The sequence below is a fragment of the Ambystoma mexicanum genome, chromosome 5q (assembly GCF_040938575.1).
Source record: "Ambystoma mexicanum isolate Mex_15411 chromosome 5q, UKY_AmexF1_1, whole genome shotgun sequence".
Taxonomy (NCBI): domain Eukaryota; kingdom Metazoa; phylum Chordata; class Amphibia; order Caudata; family Ambystomatidae; genus Ambystoma; species Ambystoma mexicanum.
The window spans coordinates 517,216,010-517,237,855 of NC_090933.1; the positions used below are offsets into that span (position 1 = coordinate 517,216,010).

Sequence of the window (21,846 nt, forward strand, 5' to 3'; positions counted from 1 at the left end):
GCAGCCTTCTCCAAAAGTCACTGGCACTTAGTTTTAAATGGCCTGAAACAAGAGGCCTTGTAACCCTTGTGCTCTGCTTCTAGAAGGAAGTTCGGAAAGGTTGGAAGCAGGATCCGACATTCATCGGAAAGGCCGGAAGTAGGATCCGACATCCATGGGCAGTTTAAGAAAGGAGATATGTCAAACTTTACTCAGTTAAAAACATGATGATCATAATCAAAGGTGTGTAATATTCCCTCACTTGTAATATTTCTACTTAATCTCATAGCGAAAGGGGGTGCATTACCCAAATATGGCACAAATCTTTGAAAGCATAACCACTACTTCCATGCCCGGCCTTCAGCTGGGGCACACTGGAAGGCAGCCCAGGGGATAAGCAGTTCATATAGAAGTGATCCCAACAAGTTGAAGACTCGATTTTTAAAGCCTTCCATCTCTGGGGTCACTTATGTAATGTGAGTTTCAATCTGTGACAACTTGGTGTAGGCCGAAGTGCCAGAATTCCCTTAACCATTTTCGATTTCTTATTATCTAGATTGTCAACACACTGGATGAATAAGGTGTTGCCCATGCGCAGAAGAATTTTGGGATTTGACAATTCTCAGCATTCTCTTGATAACAGAGCAGTCCAGTGGAAGTTCCCGAGAATAGATAGAGAGGTTATGTTGTTGCCATGACCCCATGTTGCCTGTTGTCATACACCTGACTGTCAACCTTTCTCCTCTTCTCAATGGAAGTGGCATGCAACAAACTCGATCACAAAGTTTGATTGCATTGCATATATGGCTTTGCCATTTTGGGCCTTACATCTCTGAAATCCCAGCCATAGGGGTGGGGGGGGCTAATCATCCTACCCAAGGCCCCTTGTAAGGTGGTCCACTTTCAGAAGCTGCTTGAGTGGATTAAAAGTTCTGCTCAATTAGCCAAGTCATTGTCATTTTTCGAAGTGGAGATAAAGGGTCTGTCAAATGAGTAGCTTTCCAGTGTATCCTAGAGATCTGTTCCAGTGAGATCTTCAGCAGCGATTCATCAGAGTCTCCTGTGACTCCCACAGATTCCTTACAGTGAAACCCAGACTCTGGGGGAGTTGGATGTGCCAGTATATATATGAGAGAAATCATGTGCCATAAAGAGAAGGTTATGCTTTTGGATGAATAACTGAATCCCAGGTGCATGCACAAAAGAACATTCAGACTCCAGACACAAAAGGACACCCCTTAACATATACGTCATAGAAGACTAAGCAGCGTGGCTTCATTTATTTGTTACAAAGTCCTCCATGAAGAAGACACCTTTGGTGTTTACACTAAGTTTGTTGGTAGCCACATCAGTCAGCTTGTTTAAGGGGCCACCCTACAAATAGAGGACTCTTTTGACAGTACCCAGAATTCAAAATGTTCTTTGTATCCAGCCTGAAAACAATCCAAGGTTCTGACCTCCTGTCCCATAGTAAAAACATTTGTGTGGGGATCAACCCTTTTCAGTGCTGGTGTAAATCCTTTACAGGCCCTGGTCTATGTAATACAGAAAACAAATATCTGAATCTGCGTCCAAGATGACCCATGTCCCATTCCCCTCTGTCCCTTCTCAACCATATTTGAACACCCGTCTCTCAGAAACTGGCCTGCCTACCTGCACTCAAGTGGGCCAATTGTAATGTAGTTGTAAAATGCGCTTAATACCCAGAGGTTTCTAACGGCGGACCCGAGGATCAAACCTGTGTTGCTCCACATCGTCTTGCTTCCAAGGCGAGCGCCTTGCTCCTGAGCTATCCTCCCGAGACTTTATCAGAGTTTTAAATGATTTGCTGTGGCAGACCTCCAGTCATTAGAGCATCTTGCGTGCATAGACTGGAGGTGTCGAACAGTGCAACTCTAGCTGTGGCCTTTTACTACAATGATATTGATATGATCCTGACTGGAGTAGATGAAGTCGACCACCTTAGAGTGAGCTGTGAGTTCTTAACAACCATCTTATCATAGATATCTACGTTGTTAGAGACCATGTCATCATTGCCTATGTAAAGTTTAGGGACAGACACTTGTATCTTTTTAGAACTTGGTAGGGATAGCTCTCGTTATGTTCATGCCGCATTAGACTTCTTTCAGTTTGAGCTATAACCCAACCCGCACCACTTTTCCAAATGACAGTCTTGCTTTGAATTTAGAGAGGAAGAATTGGCCTTTTTGTTACGTTTCACTTGCAAGTGATTTAGCATGCAGGGTCTTTGCTGCCCTTTTTCGCTCTATTGCCTCTGCACTTGGCTTTGGTAAAAGGAATATTAGGTGAGTAACCGGGATTTGTAAAGCAGATGGTGGTCTTTCTGCTCTGATTCGGTTTGCAGAGGCAGGTGCATTGGCTCCCTGTCAGCAGGTCTCTAAGAAGAGGATGTGGCGGGCCTGAACACTGCATGCATAGGTCACTCAGTTTCCATTTGTTTTGTTAGTATCTGCTGATGGTTAATTTTGGAACTCACAGGAAGGGGCAGCTGTAGCAGCTCATTAAGAGATCAATTAATGCTTTTTCTCCCAACCATCATTCAATTTTCCAAATTCGAAATTCTAGACCCATACTGAAAATATTTGCAATTTCACCCCAAATAGGTGCAGAGTTGTAGGCCGAGCTTCAAGCGGGAAAGGGGTTGTCCCTAAGCAGAGCATACTCATGAGGCAAAATACTGTTTTTTTTTTTACTATTTGACCCATGAAAAACTGCCACCTAAAATGTCTGATGTATTTAGTGCGCCAACTGAAATGTGAGGGTCAGACATTTTTCCTGACTGCAAAATGGTCACAACACTGTTTGCAAGCTTTTCCTAATTTTCAAGAAAAAATTCACTGAAGAGAAAATGTAACAACATGCTTTAGTTAATGCATTTAAACCACTGAGAATACATTAACACTAAGAAATGTTTGAAATGCACAGCATAAAAGATGTTTCAGGTGTTCTGCATTATCTCTGGTGCTTGTATGGAAGGACAAACGCCATGTATACTGACTACATGAGGTAAAAACAGAGCATCCAGTGACTAGTACTGTTTAGATCTATGATGCCTGCCCCTGATGGAATAAGCACAACGTGGGTGGCAGGCTGCAAAAAGGGTAGATGAGCACTTCTTAGGCCATTGCCTTGGACTATGTGAGGAACACAGGGGTTTAGGACAGCCTAAGAGTATTGGTCACTTCCTGTGGGACTGCTCTCAAAATGGAGGCAGCGGCCTCATACCTAGGGATTTGTGGCAGTAACCAGACTCCATTTAAAAGGCAAGATTCATGTATTTGACCGAGTGGAGTAAGAGCAGGTATTTCGTGTATGGATAAACCATCTACAATAAACACAGAATGCACATTGTGTCAAAATCATAATTTCATAAACACGATGAAGAAAAAACAATTCAGAGCTGTGAACTTTGTAAATTAGGCTAAATTCATTGGATAACTAAGAATCGCGGCTCAATATCCAATGTAAGTGATTGCCAACCTGTCCCTAGAGATTTCTTTTCCCAGTTCTTCTTGTTTTTTTGTTCTGCTCACAATATTTTGTTTTTAGAGTTACAGAAGATGGAGACTCCTATGGCAGACCGGACGATGAAGTCTATGAAAATGATTCTGTCCATCAGCTGGAGCATGAACTCAAGATGGAAGAGTATCTGAAACAGAAACTGCAGGATGAGGCCTACCAGGTATGTACCATGCAAACCTATCCAGCGGTAGCACTACAGCAGGGTAGCATGCCCATTCTTCACTCAAAGCCCACCAGCCTTGCTGCGTTCCTGCAATCGCAGATGCCTGCATCCAGTGTTTTACTGCATGAAGTCTCATTTGCCAGGTTTTGGGAAATAAAATTGCCTTCCAAGATGCAATGAAATTATCCTTCTTGGTAGTGGTTGACCATACTTCTATATAACCTCTGTTGGTTTTGATATAGTTTCTGTATTGATTTTATAATAACTCCACGATCAGATTAACAAGGCAGGCCTCTCCTTCATGACTGCCAATCTGGATTGAGACCCAGATACAGCACAGAAGCTGCCATCAACTAGGTCATAGATGATGCTCTCCAAATCATGGATAAATGCCACTTAGTCCTCCTTGTCCTCCCTGCCACATTTGATACAGTTGACTGCTCCACAAAGAAAGGCCTGCAGATAAAATGGGGTTCTCAGTTACAGTCCTCAGTCGGTTTGCCGCCTACCTCTTTGGCAAAAACGTAACCGCCTAGAGTAGAAAACTCTGATCCGACCATCGAAAGCTCACCTGGGGAGTGCCAAAGGGATCAATACTCCCCCAGTGATCTTCAATCTCTATATGAAACTACTCGGGTCACTTCTCAGTGACCCAAATATCTCACTTGATCAACATGCCACTGATGCACAGTTATACACAGCTACACCTCAAAATGAATTGTTCTCAAGACAGTTCACAACTCAGAAAAAGCCTTGCCTCCGTACAAGCTTGGATGACGATCATCTACCTGAAACTCAATCCTACCAAAAACGGAAGTAATTTTATTAGTCCATCTATAGGAACAGAGGCCATTCTAGGGGGGGCTGAATGACATGCACCTTGATGGATTCACTCCCCATTTGGACCATGTGCCAGATCGCTCTGGTACATTGACAGCAGTCTCTCCTTCTGGCAACATACCAAAAGCCCAAACCACCTGGTATCAACTAGCACTCATAACATAATCATATTCCAGTCCTTGATAATCTCGCACCTCTATGTGGGGGCAGAGGGAATCGCCCTTCTCACCAGCATACCAGCCACACACCTGTCCCCCTCGTGGGGCCATTCAATATGCAAATCCATTCCTCATAACAGGAACCTGAGCATTTTGACCACATCTGCCCCATCATAAGAGAAGTGCACTGTCTAAGCATCCCAGCCAGGATATTCTTCAAAACTGCCTGCATCACATATAAAGCGACTACTGCCCTAACATCCCACCTACCCACAAAGCTTGCAGGCTCAGGTGGCACAAGCTCCTTTAGGTGCCAGGACATTGCAAGGGATGAGACTAATCTGTCATACAAAGATAAAACCAGGAAACAGCCACCTCTTGCTATGCCTCAGCCTACAAAAACCATCCCAGTCACATTTAGTACCACTCCAATGCGCCTGCAGTTCAGGAAGGAACTCGAGAACCTGCTTTTGAGGGAATAATGAAGTGTCACTTGGGACCTGCTGCTAGGTATATACCACACCTGTAGTATATGATATCCAAGCTACTATAACATGTAACCACCCCATTCCACAGACCTCTGTTAACCTCAAATGAATTGTACAGCGATCCTTTTATTCCTAGCTAGGTTTGCGCTTTGTACAACTAAATACAAATAAACAGAGGCATGTCTGAAAGTTTTGAGATCGCTCTTACAAAGGTGCTTTGAAAAGGCACATGTCCCGCAGCACAGAAGAACTGCAGCTTTGCTTTGAATTTATTTTTGAGAAATGTGATGGTCAACAAAAATGAAAGCTCTGTGACGCCAAGCCCCTCATTTGGCATCGGGAGCAGCAATGAGCATACACATGTGGTTGCTTTTAAACTTCTGTGACCTTTAAGACATGATGCATTTGCAAAACGTTGTTGTTTGTTTAATCCTCCACGCAAGGTGCTTCTACCACAATTCCCCAGCCATGAGGGCCCGGCACTAGCGTTCAGTGAAGCACCATATTGAGATCCAGGGGCTATACCCCTTGTCCTTAAAGCCTAACACCCCAATAAGCATGGCTACCTCTCTAGCAGTCCCAGACACATCCAGAAGGCTTCTCCCTGTGAAATCCCCTCCTGCCTCATCTTGTTGAATTTTAGGAACACTGAAGACACACCTCTAGTCAACCCACAGCTCTTCAGGAGCAAGCACCCTGCTTAGTCATTTCTGCTGTGTACGTTTACCCTTAATGTGCAACCCTTGTGCTCTGAACCAAACGAATGGTAGCAGTTATCCCAAATTGAGATATACTACAAGGGCCAGTCGACACAAGCAGATGTACTGGATCACCAGGCGAAACCTTCCAGTGGGCCTTCTCCAAGACAATGTCAGCTGACCCAATGGTGGCAAATAAATTGACCATCTTCATATAACGTAGCAGCAGCCTTTAAAAAAGCATCCCTTAGAACTCTCCTATAGGAGCCTCAAGGAAATCCATGAATCTACCATACCCGACCAAGCTCTTGTAATGGATTGTAGGTAAACAGCTGTGAGTGTATATTAATACTAGTGAGTTACTGGGCACGTTTCATGCAGGCTTGTATCCATCGCATAGTGCAGATGAGCTGTTACCACCTTTTTGGATGACCTGAGGGAAGGGGTAGACTGAGCTGAAGCTAGGATCTTGATCTTTTTGAACCTATCTGCTGCTTTGACATGGTCAGTCATCCTTTCTCGCTTGGAGTATATTGGAGTAGACAGGACAGCGTTAAAATTGATTGAATCATCTTTGTCTGAATGTATCTAGAAGCTGGCTTTATCTCCTTTTAAATCCAATGTACACCCAGGCGCCTTTGGAGTTCTGCAGGGATTCACCCTGTTCTTGATCTTATTTAATGTCCATCTCTCTCCTCTGATTAGATTGATCCAAAATATGGGCACCAACGTGTATACCTTTGACGATGATACCCAGTTGCTTTTTCCCTCATTGCAATTGAAGCTGGATTATAATAAATGTTCTTAAAATTAACGCTAATAAGACAGAAGAAAGAAGAATAAATCATTTGAGCCAAGTCACACATGCCACAAAACCACCGAGCAGTTGTCACTGGAGGTTCACCTCTAGTTCAGAGCCACATGGGCAAAGCATTATGGGGTATGATATGATATGATATGGCATTTGTAACGCGCCTATACAAAAGTGTTTCAAGGCGCGGCGAGACAGGGAGGGGGGAACAAGGGGAAGACAGACAACGATCCTACTAGGCCAGGTGACATTCAGACCGCGCAAGTGCAGGGGTAGGGGAAGGGAAAAATGCAAGGGGAGGGGGAGGGGAGGAAGTGCAGTACAAAGTAAGTAGAATAAAATAAATAAATAGGGCCAGCTGATGGCAAGTGCAAGGTAAGTGCATACAAGTGCTGGGAAGGGGGGGCTGTGGGGATACAGAGACAGTCCCGCAGTGCAGGGGTTGCCAGGGAGGCAGTGCAAGTGGAGAGTGGCTGGGCCCCGGACCGAGGTCGGTGAGAGTGGCCCAGTTGCAGATTCAGTGCAGTTTCAATGAAGAATTTAGCAGGGGAGAGGGAGAGAGAAAGCAGAAGCAAAGAGGAAGGTTTTGAGGTCCTTCCGGAACCAGAGATGGTTCTCCTCAAGTTTCAGGGAGGCAGGAAGGCTGTTCCAGAGGGAGGCCCCTGCCGCGGAGAGAGATCTACCCCCAGCTCGTTGCTTCGAGAAGCGGCTGACCCTGAGGGAGTTGGAGACGGATGAGCGAAGGGCTCGGGAAGGAAGATATTTAGGAAGAGAGAGTTGAAGGTATTTAGGCCCCAGGCCCCAGAAGGCCTTGTGGACAATGCAGAGGGTTTTGAACTTAATCCTCGCAGCCACTGGGAGCCAGTGTAGAGATTTCAGTCCTGGAGAGATACGGTCCCAGGGCTTGAGGCCAAGGACACGTCTCGCGGTTCTGTTCTGGATGAGTTGCAGAGGGCGGAGAGTGGAGGCAGGCAGATTAAGATAGAGTCTGTTACAGTAGTCCAGCCTCGAGAGAACCAGGGCTCGGGAGACAGTGAGCTTCTGGGGGAAGGGGAGGAAGGGAAGAATACCTCTGAGGAGGTGCAGCTGGTAGTGTGACTTCTTAGAGACGTCAGATATATGAGGAGAGAAGGAGAGTGTGGAGTCGAAGATGACCCTGAGGTTTTTTGCCTTGCAGGTAGGAGCAGGAAGAGGGCCAAGAGAGGCTGGCCAGAGAGCTGCAGGGAAGGAGGGAGTGGGTGTGCCGATCAGTAGAATCTCAGTCTTACTGGCATTAAGGCAGAGGTCATTGGCGGCACACCATTCCTGGATAGCAGACAGACAGTCAGAGATGAGGGAAGGAGAGGAGGAGGCCGAGGGTAGCCTGAAAATGAGCTGGGTATCGTCCGCATAGCACTGAAAGTTGGGGCAGAGAGCGGCGATGCAGTGGGCAAGGAGTGTCAGATATTGGTTGAACAGCCAGGGAGAGAGATTAGATCCCTGGGGAACACCACAGGTGGAGAAAAAGATGTCAGAGAGGAAGGACCCAAGTTGGACCTGGGAGGGTCGATTGGAAAGGAAAGAGGTCAGCCACGCCAGAGCCTGACCAGTGATACCCAGGTTATCACGGAGACGGTTGAGCAGGATGGCATGGTTGACCGTGTCAAAGGCAGACGAGAGATCGAGCAGAATGAGAACACACGGAATGTTGGAGTCGAGGTTCAAGAGCAGGTCCTCATGGATGTTCTGGAGAGCAGTTTCCGTGCTTCTGGCAGCTCTGAAGCCAGATTGGTGGTCATGAAGACTACCAACAGATTCAGCATGGAGGTTAAACTGGGAGATGGCCAGTTTCTCCAGGAGCTTGCCCAGGAAGGGAGTGATGGAGATTGGGCGATAGTTAGCCGGGCAGGAGGGGTCGGAAGAGTGTTTCTTAAGAAGAGGGTGCACAAGGGAGTGCTTGAGGGGGGATGGGAAGACTCCAGAGGCGAAGGAGTGGTTGCAAAAGTCAGCCAGGCCAGGAGCCAGGGAGTCGATGTGGTCTTTGATAGTTTTGGAGGAACAGGGGTGAATCTGTTTAGACGAGACTTTCATAGATCGGACTTGTCTGGAAACTTCGTCAGCAGAAAAAAGGGGAAAGGCAGAGAAGGAGGGAGGAGGGGTGGCTGCAGAAGGGCCAGAGGAAGAGCCGGGGATAGAGGGGGGGAGGTGATAGGAGGAGAGTGAGGACAGGATGTCCTGAGTTTTAGAGATGAAGTGAGAGTCCAGTGCATGTGCAGAGGGCCTGGGAGGGGACAGGAGAGGTAGAGACTACAGCAGGGTTGGCAAGCTCCTTGCTGATTTTAAAGAGTTCAGCCGAGTTGTTAGATGCCGCAGAGATGCGGGCTTGGATAAGGGCTCCCTTCTTGGTGAGAACGGAGAGTCGGTATTGCCTTTGGAGCAGGCGGCAGGCCAGTTTGTCAGAGGATGAACATGAAACACGCCATTTCCTCTCTGCCACCCTGCACTTGCGTTTTAGGGTGACGAGATCCGAATCATACCAAGAGTTACATTTGGCTTTGGGCTTCAGGCGGATTCTCATGACAGGGGCAAGGATATCAAGAGTATCAGATATAGCAGAGTGGAGCATGGAGAGGGCTGTGTCAGGGTGGGAGTCAGCCGAAGGGGAAGGGGGGGGCGAGAAGGTGGCAGCGAAAGCCTCAACTGACACGCGCTTCATGGGTCGGATGACCGAGAAGGTGGGTGGCAGTGATGAGGGTGGCTTTGCCTGTGGGGTAGGGAGGGTGAGGTGGGAGGATAGGAGAAAGTGACCACTCCAGGAGAGAGGAGTGGAGAGAGGGACGGAGTGGGGAAGGTCAGAAGAGATCAGAGCATCAAGAGTGTGCCCTGCAGAATGAGTAGGCCCAGACAGGAGAATAGAGAGTGAGAATAGAGAGTGAGAGAGAGTCACAGAGGTCACGAAAGAGTCCAGTGGGGGGACAGGAGGCATCCAGGTGGATGTTGAAGTCACCAAGTAAGAGGAGTTGAGTGGCTGAGGACAGGAGTGAGGAGGAGAGGTCAGCCCACTCAGAGAGGAAGGAGGAAATTTGACCAGGTGGCCGATAGATAGTCGCCACGGTAAGGGAATGGCTAGGAGACAGAGGGAGTCAGCAGACAAGACATTCAAAAGAGGAGTAGGTCTGCGTATGAGTGACAGTGGCAGGAATCCACTCAGGGAAGTTATGTAAATTGACTGAAATGTAAACCCCTTTCTCCAGAAAATTGACTATAGCTTGCTGGCATTACCATTTTACACATGGCTTGATCAACCAAAGCACCGTGCTCAAAGCTTTAGACAACTGCATACCTGGTTTCACCCGTATTAGGAATCATCAGTACATCATAGCCTCACAGCTTTGTGGTTGGAGCATTGGGGCATCTTCAGCAAAGTTATGGTGGGTTTATAAAGACTTGGAAAAAAAACCTTCCACCTAAAATGTGACCAAAGGGTTGGTATAAGCAGACCCTCCTCCCCCAACTGGCCAATACCAATATATCCTAAACAGCTAGGACACATCCCAGAACCACGCACCACTGCAAAGATTCTGGACGCAAATCTCTTCGTGACCTCCCATATATCAACGGTAATACTAAAGGGGGGGTTCTTTAAATTAAGAAACGCAAACTGATCTTTCTCGAATTGTATTTCCCTCAAATGTTTCAATATGTAATATAGTTTGTAATGTCCCATATAGTATCTTCCAACAGTGCGTTTCTAGTCCTATCGAGTTTTCATATCCATGATCTAGGTTCTCCAACTGCAGGCCTCGAGGGCAGGGATTCTGATGGGTTTTCAGGGTAGCCCTCATTAATATTCATGAGGGAAAATGTGCAAGCAATTTTATCTCATGAATATTAATAAGGGATAGCCTGAAACCCGACATGGATTCGGCCCTCGAGGCCACGAGTTGGGCAACCCTGGCTGACCCCATATTCACTGCCTTTGGGACTCTCCATTAACTGCTATTAAAAAGCAAGTGAAATTCAAAGTGGAATGCATGACCCACCAAGCAATTTATAAACAAAGGCCAGCCTTTTCATGAGACAAATTCCTTCTACATTGCCCTAGGCACAATGTTCTCATTGGAGGCATATGCCTTTGGACCATCCCAATAACTAAAACTCTAGAACTTCCCAAGAAGTAAGAAGAACAAGTTACTTACACCTGGTAACGTTCTTTTTATTGGATGTTCCTCCCAGGTGTATTCCTCATTTTATGATATCTCCTTCCAGCATCATAGGCTTTGGAAATTTTGTTTGCGGTAGAGGGTGCTGTGCATCGTTTTCACCTTGATGTCCCTCAAAGGCCTCCGTCCCCTCTCAAGGTTGACATCATTGATAGTATAAATAGCACGCACTGCACCCATTACTTTGCCTTCTTCCCACAGAATAACCAGCATTTGTGAGGTTGCAGAGACCAGACGCTCAAGAAACGAAAGGTGAAATGCATGGAAATTCTACTGAGGGGTAGGAAGTGAGGGGTGATGAGGAATACGTGAGAGAAACGAACAGTCAAAAGAAAGTTACCATGGGTAAGTAACTTGTTCTTCGGATGGATTGTGTCCTCCCATGTATTCCCCATCTTATGATAGCCTCCCAAAGCAGTATGATCCTGGAGGAGGGAGTAAGAATTTTTAGAAGGGAAAATGAATTGTCAAGGTCTGTCATGCAGCTTTTTCAAATCCTGCCTCCTGCCCTGACGCAGAGTCTAGACAATAGTATTTTGTAAAGGTGTGAACCGATGACCACGTGGCTGCCAAACAGATGTCCTGAATCGCCCCCCCCCTTTGCTAGGCAGATGAAGTGGCCACTCCCCTTGTGGAGTGAGTCCGCAAGCTGACCAGGGCATCTTTACCAGCTAGCCTGTAACACGCAGGCATGCATACAATTATCCATTGGGATAAAGTTTGTTTTGTAACAACAAGACCCAGTTTGTGCCAGGTGTATCCAATAAACAGTTGATCATCTTGTCTCAGCTTAGCTAAACAAAACATATACAAGCTTAAAGCTCTTTTGTGGTCAACCCTGTGAAGGCTTTCTTCCTCCTTACTAGAGTGAGGTTGAGGGTAAAATGTTGGCAATACAATCTTTTGGAATATAGGAAAATCTGAAACCACCTTTGGTAGAAAAGTAAGCTAGACTCTTAATACCACCTTTTCTTTGTAGAATGTTGTAAACAGTGGTTTACATGACCAGGACTGCAACTCGCTGACCCTGCGTACAGATGTTAAAGCCATTAAAATGATAGTTGTTAATGTCAGCAATCTCAATATGCAAGAGTGAACTTGCTCAAAATGCAGCACACATGAGGAACTTTAACACTAGATTCAAATCCCAAACGGGAACCATAAAAGGGACTGGAGGCAACACATTTGTGAGCCCTTTTAAGAATTGAATTACAAGTGGCATCTTAAAATAAGATGTCTGCTCAGAAATGCTCTTAAAAATAGAAAGAGTTGTCAGGTATCCTTTGACAGTGCTAGTCCGGAGGCCCAGATTAGCCAAATGCAGTAGGAATGATAAGACCATAGGTGTGTCCTATAGAAAAGGATCCACCTTCTTCTCTCTGCACCAGCTGCTAAACTTCCAACGTCAGTGATGCAGAGATTTTGTTGCTGGTTTTTTTGGCCGAAAGCAAAATCTCTTTCACGACTTCCGCGAAGTGCCAATCCTTCTATCACAACCTCTCAGAAACCGTGAGTGAAGGGTTGAGAGTCTTGACCTCTGAATGGAGAACCCAATCCCCCTCTCCTTGTGGAAGACGAATTGGATGAGGCCGAGCAGCCTTAGGAAATTGAAGGCCAGAAGATGCTGGGCATTCTGGAATTTGGTGACCATCTGTTGAATGTGTTGAGCCCTCACCTCGGGTGGCAATGCTTTCCCTGTGGAAGCATCAAGGACCACTCTGATGAATTGGAGCTTTTGTTAAGGTATCACGTGGGACTTCTTGAAATTCAGGGAGTCTGTGGAGAGAGTGGCAGGTGATGCTGAGAGGTTCCAAGACCTGTTCAGGAGAATGGGCCCTAATCAGCCAATAGTTCAGGATGCCACCACCGCCATCAACTTGGTGAAAACCCATGGGGCGGAGATCAGCCCAAATGGCAGCACTTGAAAACTCATAATGAGAACTGCCAACGGCTTACCTCAGGTACTTTCTGTGCTTGTGATGGAAAGACACATGAAAATAAGCATCCCAAAGGTCCACACCATCCAATACTGAAGCTGGATGATCTGAGAAAGGGTAACCATTTTGAACTTGTCCTTCCTGAGGAACTTGTTCAAGTATCTGAAGTCCAAAATGGGTCTCAATACTGTCCTTTTTGGGAATCAAAAAGCAAGGGGAGTACCACCCCCTGTACCTCTCTGTCACAGGTACTGGTTCTATAGCCCCATTCTCTAGCAGACTGGAAATCTCCTGCAAGAGGAACTGATCTAGAGTTTTGTGGGAGTGGCTCCCCGGTGGGTGATCCCGAGGCCTTTGTAAAAAGAGGACGCAGTAATCCTGGGCTATTGTTTGCAAGGCCTAAGCATCGGAAGTAATGCCCCACCATTCTTCCAAATGCTGAGTGAGCCTGCCTCCCACCGGGGTCCTGTGGATTAAGGTCTCAAAGTGGTTTTGAGGCAGCTGAAGCAGCGGCTGAGGGTAAAGTAGCCAATGCTTCGGCGGACTTAGCACCTCTTCCTTGTCCACCATGAGGGAATCTACTCTGACCTTTTTGACTTGCCAGCCCTCTCGCTGCTCCAAATGAAGAATAGCGAAAGAACCTACCCCTCCAATCCTGAGCAGTGGAATGCAAAGGTTGAGGCTGTTTGATAGCGACACTGAGAGACTTGGCCGCAGCTTTTGAGGTTTGTAATTACTCAAGGCTCTCATCAGCCTTGCTATCAAACAATTGAGTGCCATAAAAGGGCATGTTAAGTAGTCTGAACTGCACATCATTTGCAAAGCCAGACTTCCTCAACCACGCAAATCTGCATATGATTGAGCTTGCTGCCATGGCTCTGCTACCACTATCAGCAGAGTCCAAACCTGACTGGAGAGACTCCCACAAATCATCTTTTCCATCCTTCACAATGTTCATGAATCCTTCTCTCTCCTCTCCTTCAGAGATATGCTCAGCTGCCATAGAAATGCAATCCCACAAGGTGTGGGTACATTTCGCAAGTGGCATTGATACTTATTTAGCAAGTACGTCAAAACGCTTGTCGTCCCAGTCTGGTGGTATGGTAGGATAAGCTGCCTGCCTTGATGTAGAAGTTGCAGTCTGTACCTCCAGGTTTTCCGGGGTAGGGTTCCTTGAAAGATATTGCGTATCAATGCTTGATGGGCTGTATTTTTTTGTCAGATTTTTACTGACTGCCAGGTTTGTACCAGGGGACTCCCAGTTAACCTTTACCATTTTCTGAAGAGCTGAATCAAATGGTAAAACAACATCTTTTTTTGGTCCCTTATCTACAACGTCCATCAGGTCATCCTGATCAAAGGGTTCAGCTGGTCTCCCCCAACCGAGGTATTCGGTTACCTTATTCATAAGCTGTCTGTAAGACACCTCAGCGTGTTCAGATGGGTCAGATTGACCAAACTCAATTTCAGGGGAAGTGTCAAAGCCACTTGCACTCTAAAGATTTTCATATAAAACTTGCATTTTTGACTCCTCAGATATTAAAGTCTCAGGAACATTGGGTGTTCCGTATTCCGAGGCAAAAGATGTAGTTTTCTGGTCTGAGGGTTCACATTCCTCCAATATAGAGGAAAGGGATTTGAAAAATGCATTTTTTGGTAGAGGTTTGAAAGATTTTTTCGATTTCCTTTGAGGGCGTCGTCATCGATGTTGAGGACTGGGCCTCTAGTCGAGTCCTTGAGGGCTTATGATGGGCCAGCGGCTTTTCATCCGGGCTCGATGGCGCACAAGTTTGAGCCTTTATTGCCTCTTTATCGGCTTTGGTAGGCTCAACAGGTTTGTGACTTTTCATCCTTTCTTTCACAGGGGTGCAGGGGTTTGGCCACCTTCTCGAAGATTTGCATCATTTGAAGCCTAAAGGCCTCCCATTCAGCTTTCGAAGCTGACTTAGGCTACTCTGCGTTTAGGTGAGGAGTCGGAGGATGAGGGCGGAGACCTGTGATGTTGTTTCTTTGAAGATGCATGTCGATAACCGCTTCAAGAACGTGAATGTTTTTTGGAGCATTTTCCTCGCCGTAACTCACCCCTCAATTCGTCCGATGAATGTCTCTTGGAATGTGTAGTCGAAGGGGATTTCTGAGGGGGCCTGCCCGCAGCAAGCTTCCCCTTTCGTTCCTTGAATGCCTTCCACGTCATGGATTGACAGGATCCTCAGTCAGCCGTCAAGTGGTCGGTGCAAAGGCACCACAAACAAATGCGATGAGGGTCGGTTATGAACATTGTCGAACCACAGTTGACACATTTTTTAACCTGCAAAGTAGACATTTTTGATAAACGTCATAGTTGCATCAGGAACAATCGCACTGTATCCGATACGAAAGCTTTAGCTAAAAAACAAACTGAAGGAACGGGCGCAGTACATGCTATTTCTACTGTCGATGACGTAAACCTTGAGGAGACAGAGGCCTTTAAGGGACATTGAGACGACGATGACGCACAGCGACTGCTAACGCAAAAAAGAATTCTGAAGCAGCTGACGCTGAAAGGAGATATCATAAGATGAGTTATACGTGGGAGGACACAATCCATTGCAAATCCAGAAAGAGTGACTGGGCTTTAGTGGTGCAACAATCGCATACAGTTCTATCTTCAACGACCGACCTCTTGTTGATACCACAACCAGGTTCTATGCTTTTATACTGTTACTTTCAGGCCACTGGTGCCATCCTGTATAAACACTCCTGTCCATTTGCAAACACGTTCCTTTAGAACTGAACGTCCAGACTGACAAGCACTGTATGGAATGTCTTTTTTTGAGTTTACGTTAAGTAGCCTTTAAGCTCCAAAGTAGTGTTCAGACTCTGAACCTTACTTCTAAACACTTGGTCCACCAATGTATATGTGTTTACAAGATTATTTTTAAAATCATATTTTCTCATTGAACGGTTATAAAATACACTTGCACCACCAATATAGGACCTTCATTCGATCAAGTGTCTGCTTTTTTCTGTTTGTGCTATGCAAGATTATTTTTTAATTTTAATCTTGATGATGATATTCCCCGAGCTCTTATGTTTGACCGTCCTCGTGTCTCCAGCTGCCTGTGCTGATCATTCGTGGTTTTCAGCATAGAATGGGGTAATGTGGTGAAGGCTGCACAAGACTTAATTGGTTCATTACATTGTGTCATGGTCCTAATTCGTGCAGTAATATAGTTTTAGTAGGCCTCACTGGATACCTTATACACACATGAGCACTTCTGTAAAGGGCATGACTTTTTTAGCCTGACTGTTTTACTGACTACACGTGTCTTGTCTTTGTCTCCTTTACAGGTTAGTCTGCAGGGCTGAGCACACCTCCCTCCTGTCATTATCCTCTCAAGTAAGTATCAGCAGGGTAATGCGCATAGCTGCTCGCCTCGGATCTGTGCTTGCATTTGTTCACAGAGCGCTGCCACAGTCTGAGTAACACGAACTGGAAAACATGCATTTGCAAACCCCACTTCTTTATAAAAGCCCAACTTAAAAAGTTTCAGAAATAGAGTAAAACATTTAACTAGTGTTCCTTTTCTCAGAAACCTATCTTGGTGTGTAAAAAGAAGCCTACAGGGTCCACACAAAACACTGTCATTCAGCCTTTCTAATCAGGACATGCTGAAAGAGATGCCCGCTGCCAATTAAGGAACAAATTACATTCAAATTTCAAAATCCTGCTGCAACCACAAACCTAATGAGCTATGTCTGGCTTTCACTTTTCAACCGTGAATGGTAGGGTATCCAGTGAAAATGTTGCCAGCAAAAATGTAGTCTGTGAATAACTTGTGGTGAAAATACCTATGCAGTGACAAGTATGCCAAGCAAAATGTTTAAAAATGCAGCTGAAAAGTAGCCAAAAATGTAGTGCTGCTAGAGTATTTGTTAGGGTTTAGGAGGGTTTAGTGGGCTTGTAATGGCTTGGTATAGGGCAAGGGTGCATAGGGTTAGAGTAAAGATGCTGGCTAGAATTAGGGTAAGAGTTAGGCTGGCTGCTCAGGGTTGTGAGGTTGGGGTTTGGTTAGTCATTGGGGTTGATTAGTTGTCTGCGTAAGTGTTAGGGTAGGCATTATGGTAAGGCTATGGCTAATAGTGTTTACCACGTCACCCTCTTCTGGACGCAGACCCCTCTTTGCTTTCAGCCTCCCTCCGCCGGGTTTACTATGGCTTTTCCTTCACTCACAAATCTTAATGTCTTTTTAAACAGTTCCAGTGGACATCCCACTTTTATCAACACAATGTTTCTTGGGACTTTAGACGTTGCCCCCTTCTCGTCAGCATCCCTCTTGTGGGTTCACTCTTGATAACTTCATATTCACATTTACTTTCAATGTTTACGGGATTCACGTCCCTTGCTTTCTTTATAGTTTCTTAGGTCAAAGGCTTTCGACTGTACAGGGATTTTGCTTGAACTCCTGTATGACCACTCCTGCATGACCACTTTGACCTCTCTTAGCAGTTCTCCTGCGGCCTTCTGGTAACTGTAGTTTTACTCAGATGGGGATCGACCAGAGTTTCTCGGAGCAGCAACCATGTGGTGCTGGACCCCTTCTGCAGCTGGTCTCCCCTTTACAATCTTACAGTTCTTTGAGCTTCTCTCACTTTGTGACTTTCATTCACCACAGCCCGGCTCTAATCGGTTCTCCCGTCGACTCACCGCCTGTGATGAACGGCTTGGCTTTCTTATAGCTGGAGTCAAGGCTGGTACCACGGTAGCAGGAGTCTCCCTCACTCCAGTTTATCAGCGTCAATACGCTGCGTGTAACATTGACATCTGCTGCAACACACTTGGGCTATTGTCCTCGGTCTTATGATTCCTTCTGCAGATGTTTCACAGGGTTTTTGAAAAAAGGGCAAGGTCGTTTCTCTCCTCGGTCAGCCTCTCAATGTTTGCCACCTTTCCCCTCCTCTTGAACTGCCGGGTCTGGAGAGCTGTTTTGACGTGCAGTCTGCCTTGCTCGTACTGTGTTCTCTTGATCCACCTGTTATCCCTGTGGGGAAAGTAAAGGGACATCAGGTGTGTGCGATTCTGATTAATTGCCTGACTCTGCCTGACCCTTGTGTCAGGACATGTCAGGTAAACAACTTTGAGTCGATCGTCTTTCGTGGGGCAAAAAGGTGTTTGGGTCGAGCAGGTTGGGAATGATAATCAGAGGGACAGGACAGAAAATGACTGGGAGTATTCAGGTAGGGTGTAGGGAAACCAGGAGTCTGAGATGGATAATCTTCGGGTGCAAGCGGGTTGGAGATGTTAGGGGATTGGTTCTGGATGGAGGGTTCTTTTGATCCAGGTAGGAGAGATTTAATGGAAAGAGGCGAGGTAGAGGTGTTGTATCCTACAAAAGCCTTTGAGATTCAGTCCTCTCCTTCTCCCTCGGTACAATACCGTGTCAACCTTGGGTTATTAGCCCGAGTACAACCTCGGGTTCCCCCATCCTGGTGAGACTTTCTAGCTCTTTCCCCCCTAGAGTCAGGATCTGAGCAAATCAGCCCTTCATTGGCCACCTGAATTAGGGTTTATCGAGGTTCGGTATGTGAGATACCCTGAGGTATTTCACAGTGGCCATTGGAGTGAAGAGTGTGAGTCAGAACAGCAAGGCTGAGAGGAACATGAAGGAGGGAGGGAGGGAAAGCATGGAGGAGGGAGAGGAAGGTGATGCGAACATCAGAGAAGTGATAGAGGGGCAGATGATTGGCGAGGCAGGTTCTGAGGGGCAACAGCAAAGTAAATTACTTTGTGGTAATTTACTTTGCTGAAATTATCTTGTGGCATTTTCTCTTTTAATGGGGGTTCCCCCCATATACACACTATGCACTGTCCACCCACTGCCTCCCCTACCTTTACCCACCCCTTATACCCTGCACCTCTCAATAAACATACTTATTTTACAGCCCCAAGGTAACTTCAGCCAAGTAAATTACCACAAAGTAATGTACTTTGATTAAACAATAGCAACGAGTTGGTGAGAACATTGGAGTGAGGAGGAGGTGACAGAGGAGAAGAGTTAGTGAAAATATTAGGAAGGAGTAGCAGCAGTGGTGAAAGGAGTTATGAAGCAGATGAGGCAGCGAGGAGAGTGCCAGCTAAAGGAGAGGGGGATAAATGGGATACAGAGGAAAATCGAGGAAGGGCAGGACAATAGTAGAGAGGGGTGAGGGGAGAAAGATGAAGTGGAGCTGTCAGGAGGGGAGTGAAAAAAGCGAGACTAGAGAATGGTGAAATTACGAGAAGTAAAGGAGGAGAGGGAGCATGACAGATGGGGTGGTGGCGAGAAAGAAGAGATCATCTGTACAGAGGAGGAGAGTAGGATTGATAATACAGAAATGGAAAAAAAGCCTGGGTTGGTCTGGAGCAAGGTTTCTAAGGCAGTTCCTGTCTTGGTGGAAGAGGCAGAGTTCTCAGGTAGACCAAAAAAGCAGTTCAGCCCAACAACCTCCTGTCACAATGCAATCCTGCTCAGGATCATAAAGACGATTGACACTTTACTGACAATGCAAGGCCCAGTGGTGGTGGTGGTGGTGCCATAGGTATCTAAGACACAAAGTAGAAAAGTGACATCCTGAAAAGAAAAACATCTCACCCAAGAAACATGTGCAGGGCACTTAAAACCCCGGAGACTGGGAGTGACTCTTTCATCACCAGGAGTGGTGTGCCTAAGGGAGAACGATTGTTTTGTTTCCTTGTATTTTGATCTCAGTCAAACATAATCCACTAGTTTTCTGTCATTATAAGAAAGCCACTGGAAATTTGAAATAGTTTTTTGTCTCCCGTTTTCCCCGGCCTGTGACACTAAGTAAAAAGAAATGGCGCATTCTATATTATTATTTAAAGGCAAGGGTTGCGGATCAGTCTGCACTAAAAACCTTTTTAAACTCAGCCTCTCTGCGAGCACGCCACTACGTGTAGAATATGAAATTAAGTTTCAGGGGAAAATGTTTCCAGACTACAAGTAATTTCTTTTGTTTATCAGTAGTGCAAGAAAATTAAGCCAAGAAATGTTTCACGCTCCTATGGGAGAGCGCTTTAGGGTTATATAAGAAATTAACTCAGGAAGAATAATACCAATCAAATTCCAAATGGCCTCTCATGGAATATAAACAAAAAAGGCACACACCTCTTTGCATACTTAATAAACATAGAACATCAAATAAATATGGTGGTGTTCAAAAATGCAAACTAAAATAAAATGTTGTATTCAGTGGGTATCTCCAAGAGCACCAGTGCTATTCGAATCACAACATTTATATAAAAAAACTCCGCCGTTCTAAATGAAAAGAACACACCATACATTGTACAATATGAATGGCTGGTTCTAAGACAATGGCTGTCACCATTTTGCATTCACCATAGGGTTTGTACAGGTTTCCAGTCTTTGTTTCTAATTTTCACAACATCAGTCATCAAAAAAGTCTATTTTCCCTGAAGTGTTTTTGTTCTATGCCTATATACCACGTGACCTGCTCACAAAGAAACATTAATTCCTGATCATTCTAAATTATTAAATCTGACTTATTCTTCAAAATACAACCCAACATTCTATTCTTGGTGTCAAATGATGTTTTAACTGAGGTTTCTTTACTATTGTGTTCATGGCTTGACAACTTTTTAGAAAGTTTACTTTTCCTATAACTTCAAATGGCTGCGGGTTGATAGATGTTATGAACCTTAACATAATCTCAGCTCTTCTGTTCGCTACATGCTGTTAGGAATGCGTACTTTATTTTCAAGGTTGAACAAATATTCTATCACTTGTAATGTAACCACGTGCCTAATTATGCCTCCCTGTATGAAGTCACAAGTTGTGTATGGCCATGTTTTTGTACTTATGAATAAATAAAAGGGTCTAGAAAAAAAAAACAATAGCGGGTGGTACAGATTGAGAGAAATTCCCTGTGTAGGGTGCATTTGCAAGGGGTAGGGGAAATTTGTGACAGAGAGCAAACTAGTTGGTGAGAGGATAGCATTGATAGACATAAGTTAGGGATATATACAAAGGACCAACACAATTAAACTAAATAAAAGTCGGCTAGTGCTATTAGAGCTCATTAATATACATATCTAATTTGAGTGCCTGCCACTGTAGGGAAGGGACTATCGTCTGTGGCGGGTTAGCATCGGAATGTCAGGTGGCAGTTCTTTGGAGGTTTGAGGTTTTTAGACACCTTTCAAAGCAGTATTTGTAATGAGCTAGCATTGATGATGGGGGTGGGCATTCCAATGGAAGGGGGTGGGCAGCGAGAATGAGCAGAATTGGAAAGAGATAAAGGGGGGGACAAAGAGGTTAGGGAGAGAGGAGGATTGCAGGGTGTGAGAAGGAGAGTATAGGTTAATGTAGTGCTCTAGGTGGGGGGGCAAGTCTATGGATATATTTGTAGATGGGAAGCAGGGCTTTAAAGAGAGAGATTGGCATGGAGAACCAGCCATTTATGATGACTTGATTAGGTGGGGGAGTATCTTGGTAGGTGTTCGAGGGTACATACAGAAAAACTGAGAACCTTTTTGGAAGGAGAGACAGAGTAAAGGGGAAGGGCGAGTAGTAGGATGGAACAATAGTCAAGTTTTCTGAGGACAAGAGTTGAGAGGAGGGTTTTGGTAAAGTGGAAGTTGGAGTGTGGGTGCTTTGCTTTCTTATAGTAAGGAATTTTCACCTGGCTACAGTGGGTGTTTGCATGATACGTTGTTGGTGTCAAATGTTGCTGTCAAAGAGGAGCCCAAGGTTTTGATCCTTAGGGGAGGGAGTGAGATCAGGAGATGTCAGACAGGAAAGTGGGGTTGGCACTAGAGGCAGCGAGAAAAATGCCTTTGGTTTTGGATGAGGTGAGCATCAGGCAGCGTTGAGCCATCCAGTGACGAATGCCAGTGAGACAGTTGATGTGTTCTCATGTAAGGTGTGGTGAAGGAGCGGAACAAGATGGTGATCTCGGTGTCATCAATGAAGATCTGATATTGAAAGCTAAACAAGAGAATGGATGAGTTTGCCCATGAAGAGGCATAGA

At 45.5% G+C, this 21,846-nt stretch overlaps 1 protein-coding gene across 20 annotated transcripts in view; it reads left to right on the top strand.

Moving 5' to 3' along the window:
* Positions 1-21,846, top strand: part of DTNA (dystrobrevin alpha) — a 742,978-nt gene that overhangs the window by 707,140 nt on the left and 13,992 nt on the right. For all 20 annotated transcript variants that reach the window (XM_069621000.1, XM_069620998.1, XM_069620999.1 and 17 more), the window contains 2 exons: positions 3,550-3,682; positions 16,150-16,198. In XM_069621000.1, the coding sequence (XP_069477101.1) occupies positions 3,550-3,682; positions 16,150-16,167 (151 nt within the window). In that variant the 3' untranslated portion in view covers positions 16,168-16,198. The remainder of the gene's footprint in view (positions 1-3,549; positions 3,683-16,149; positions 16,199-21,846) is intronic.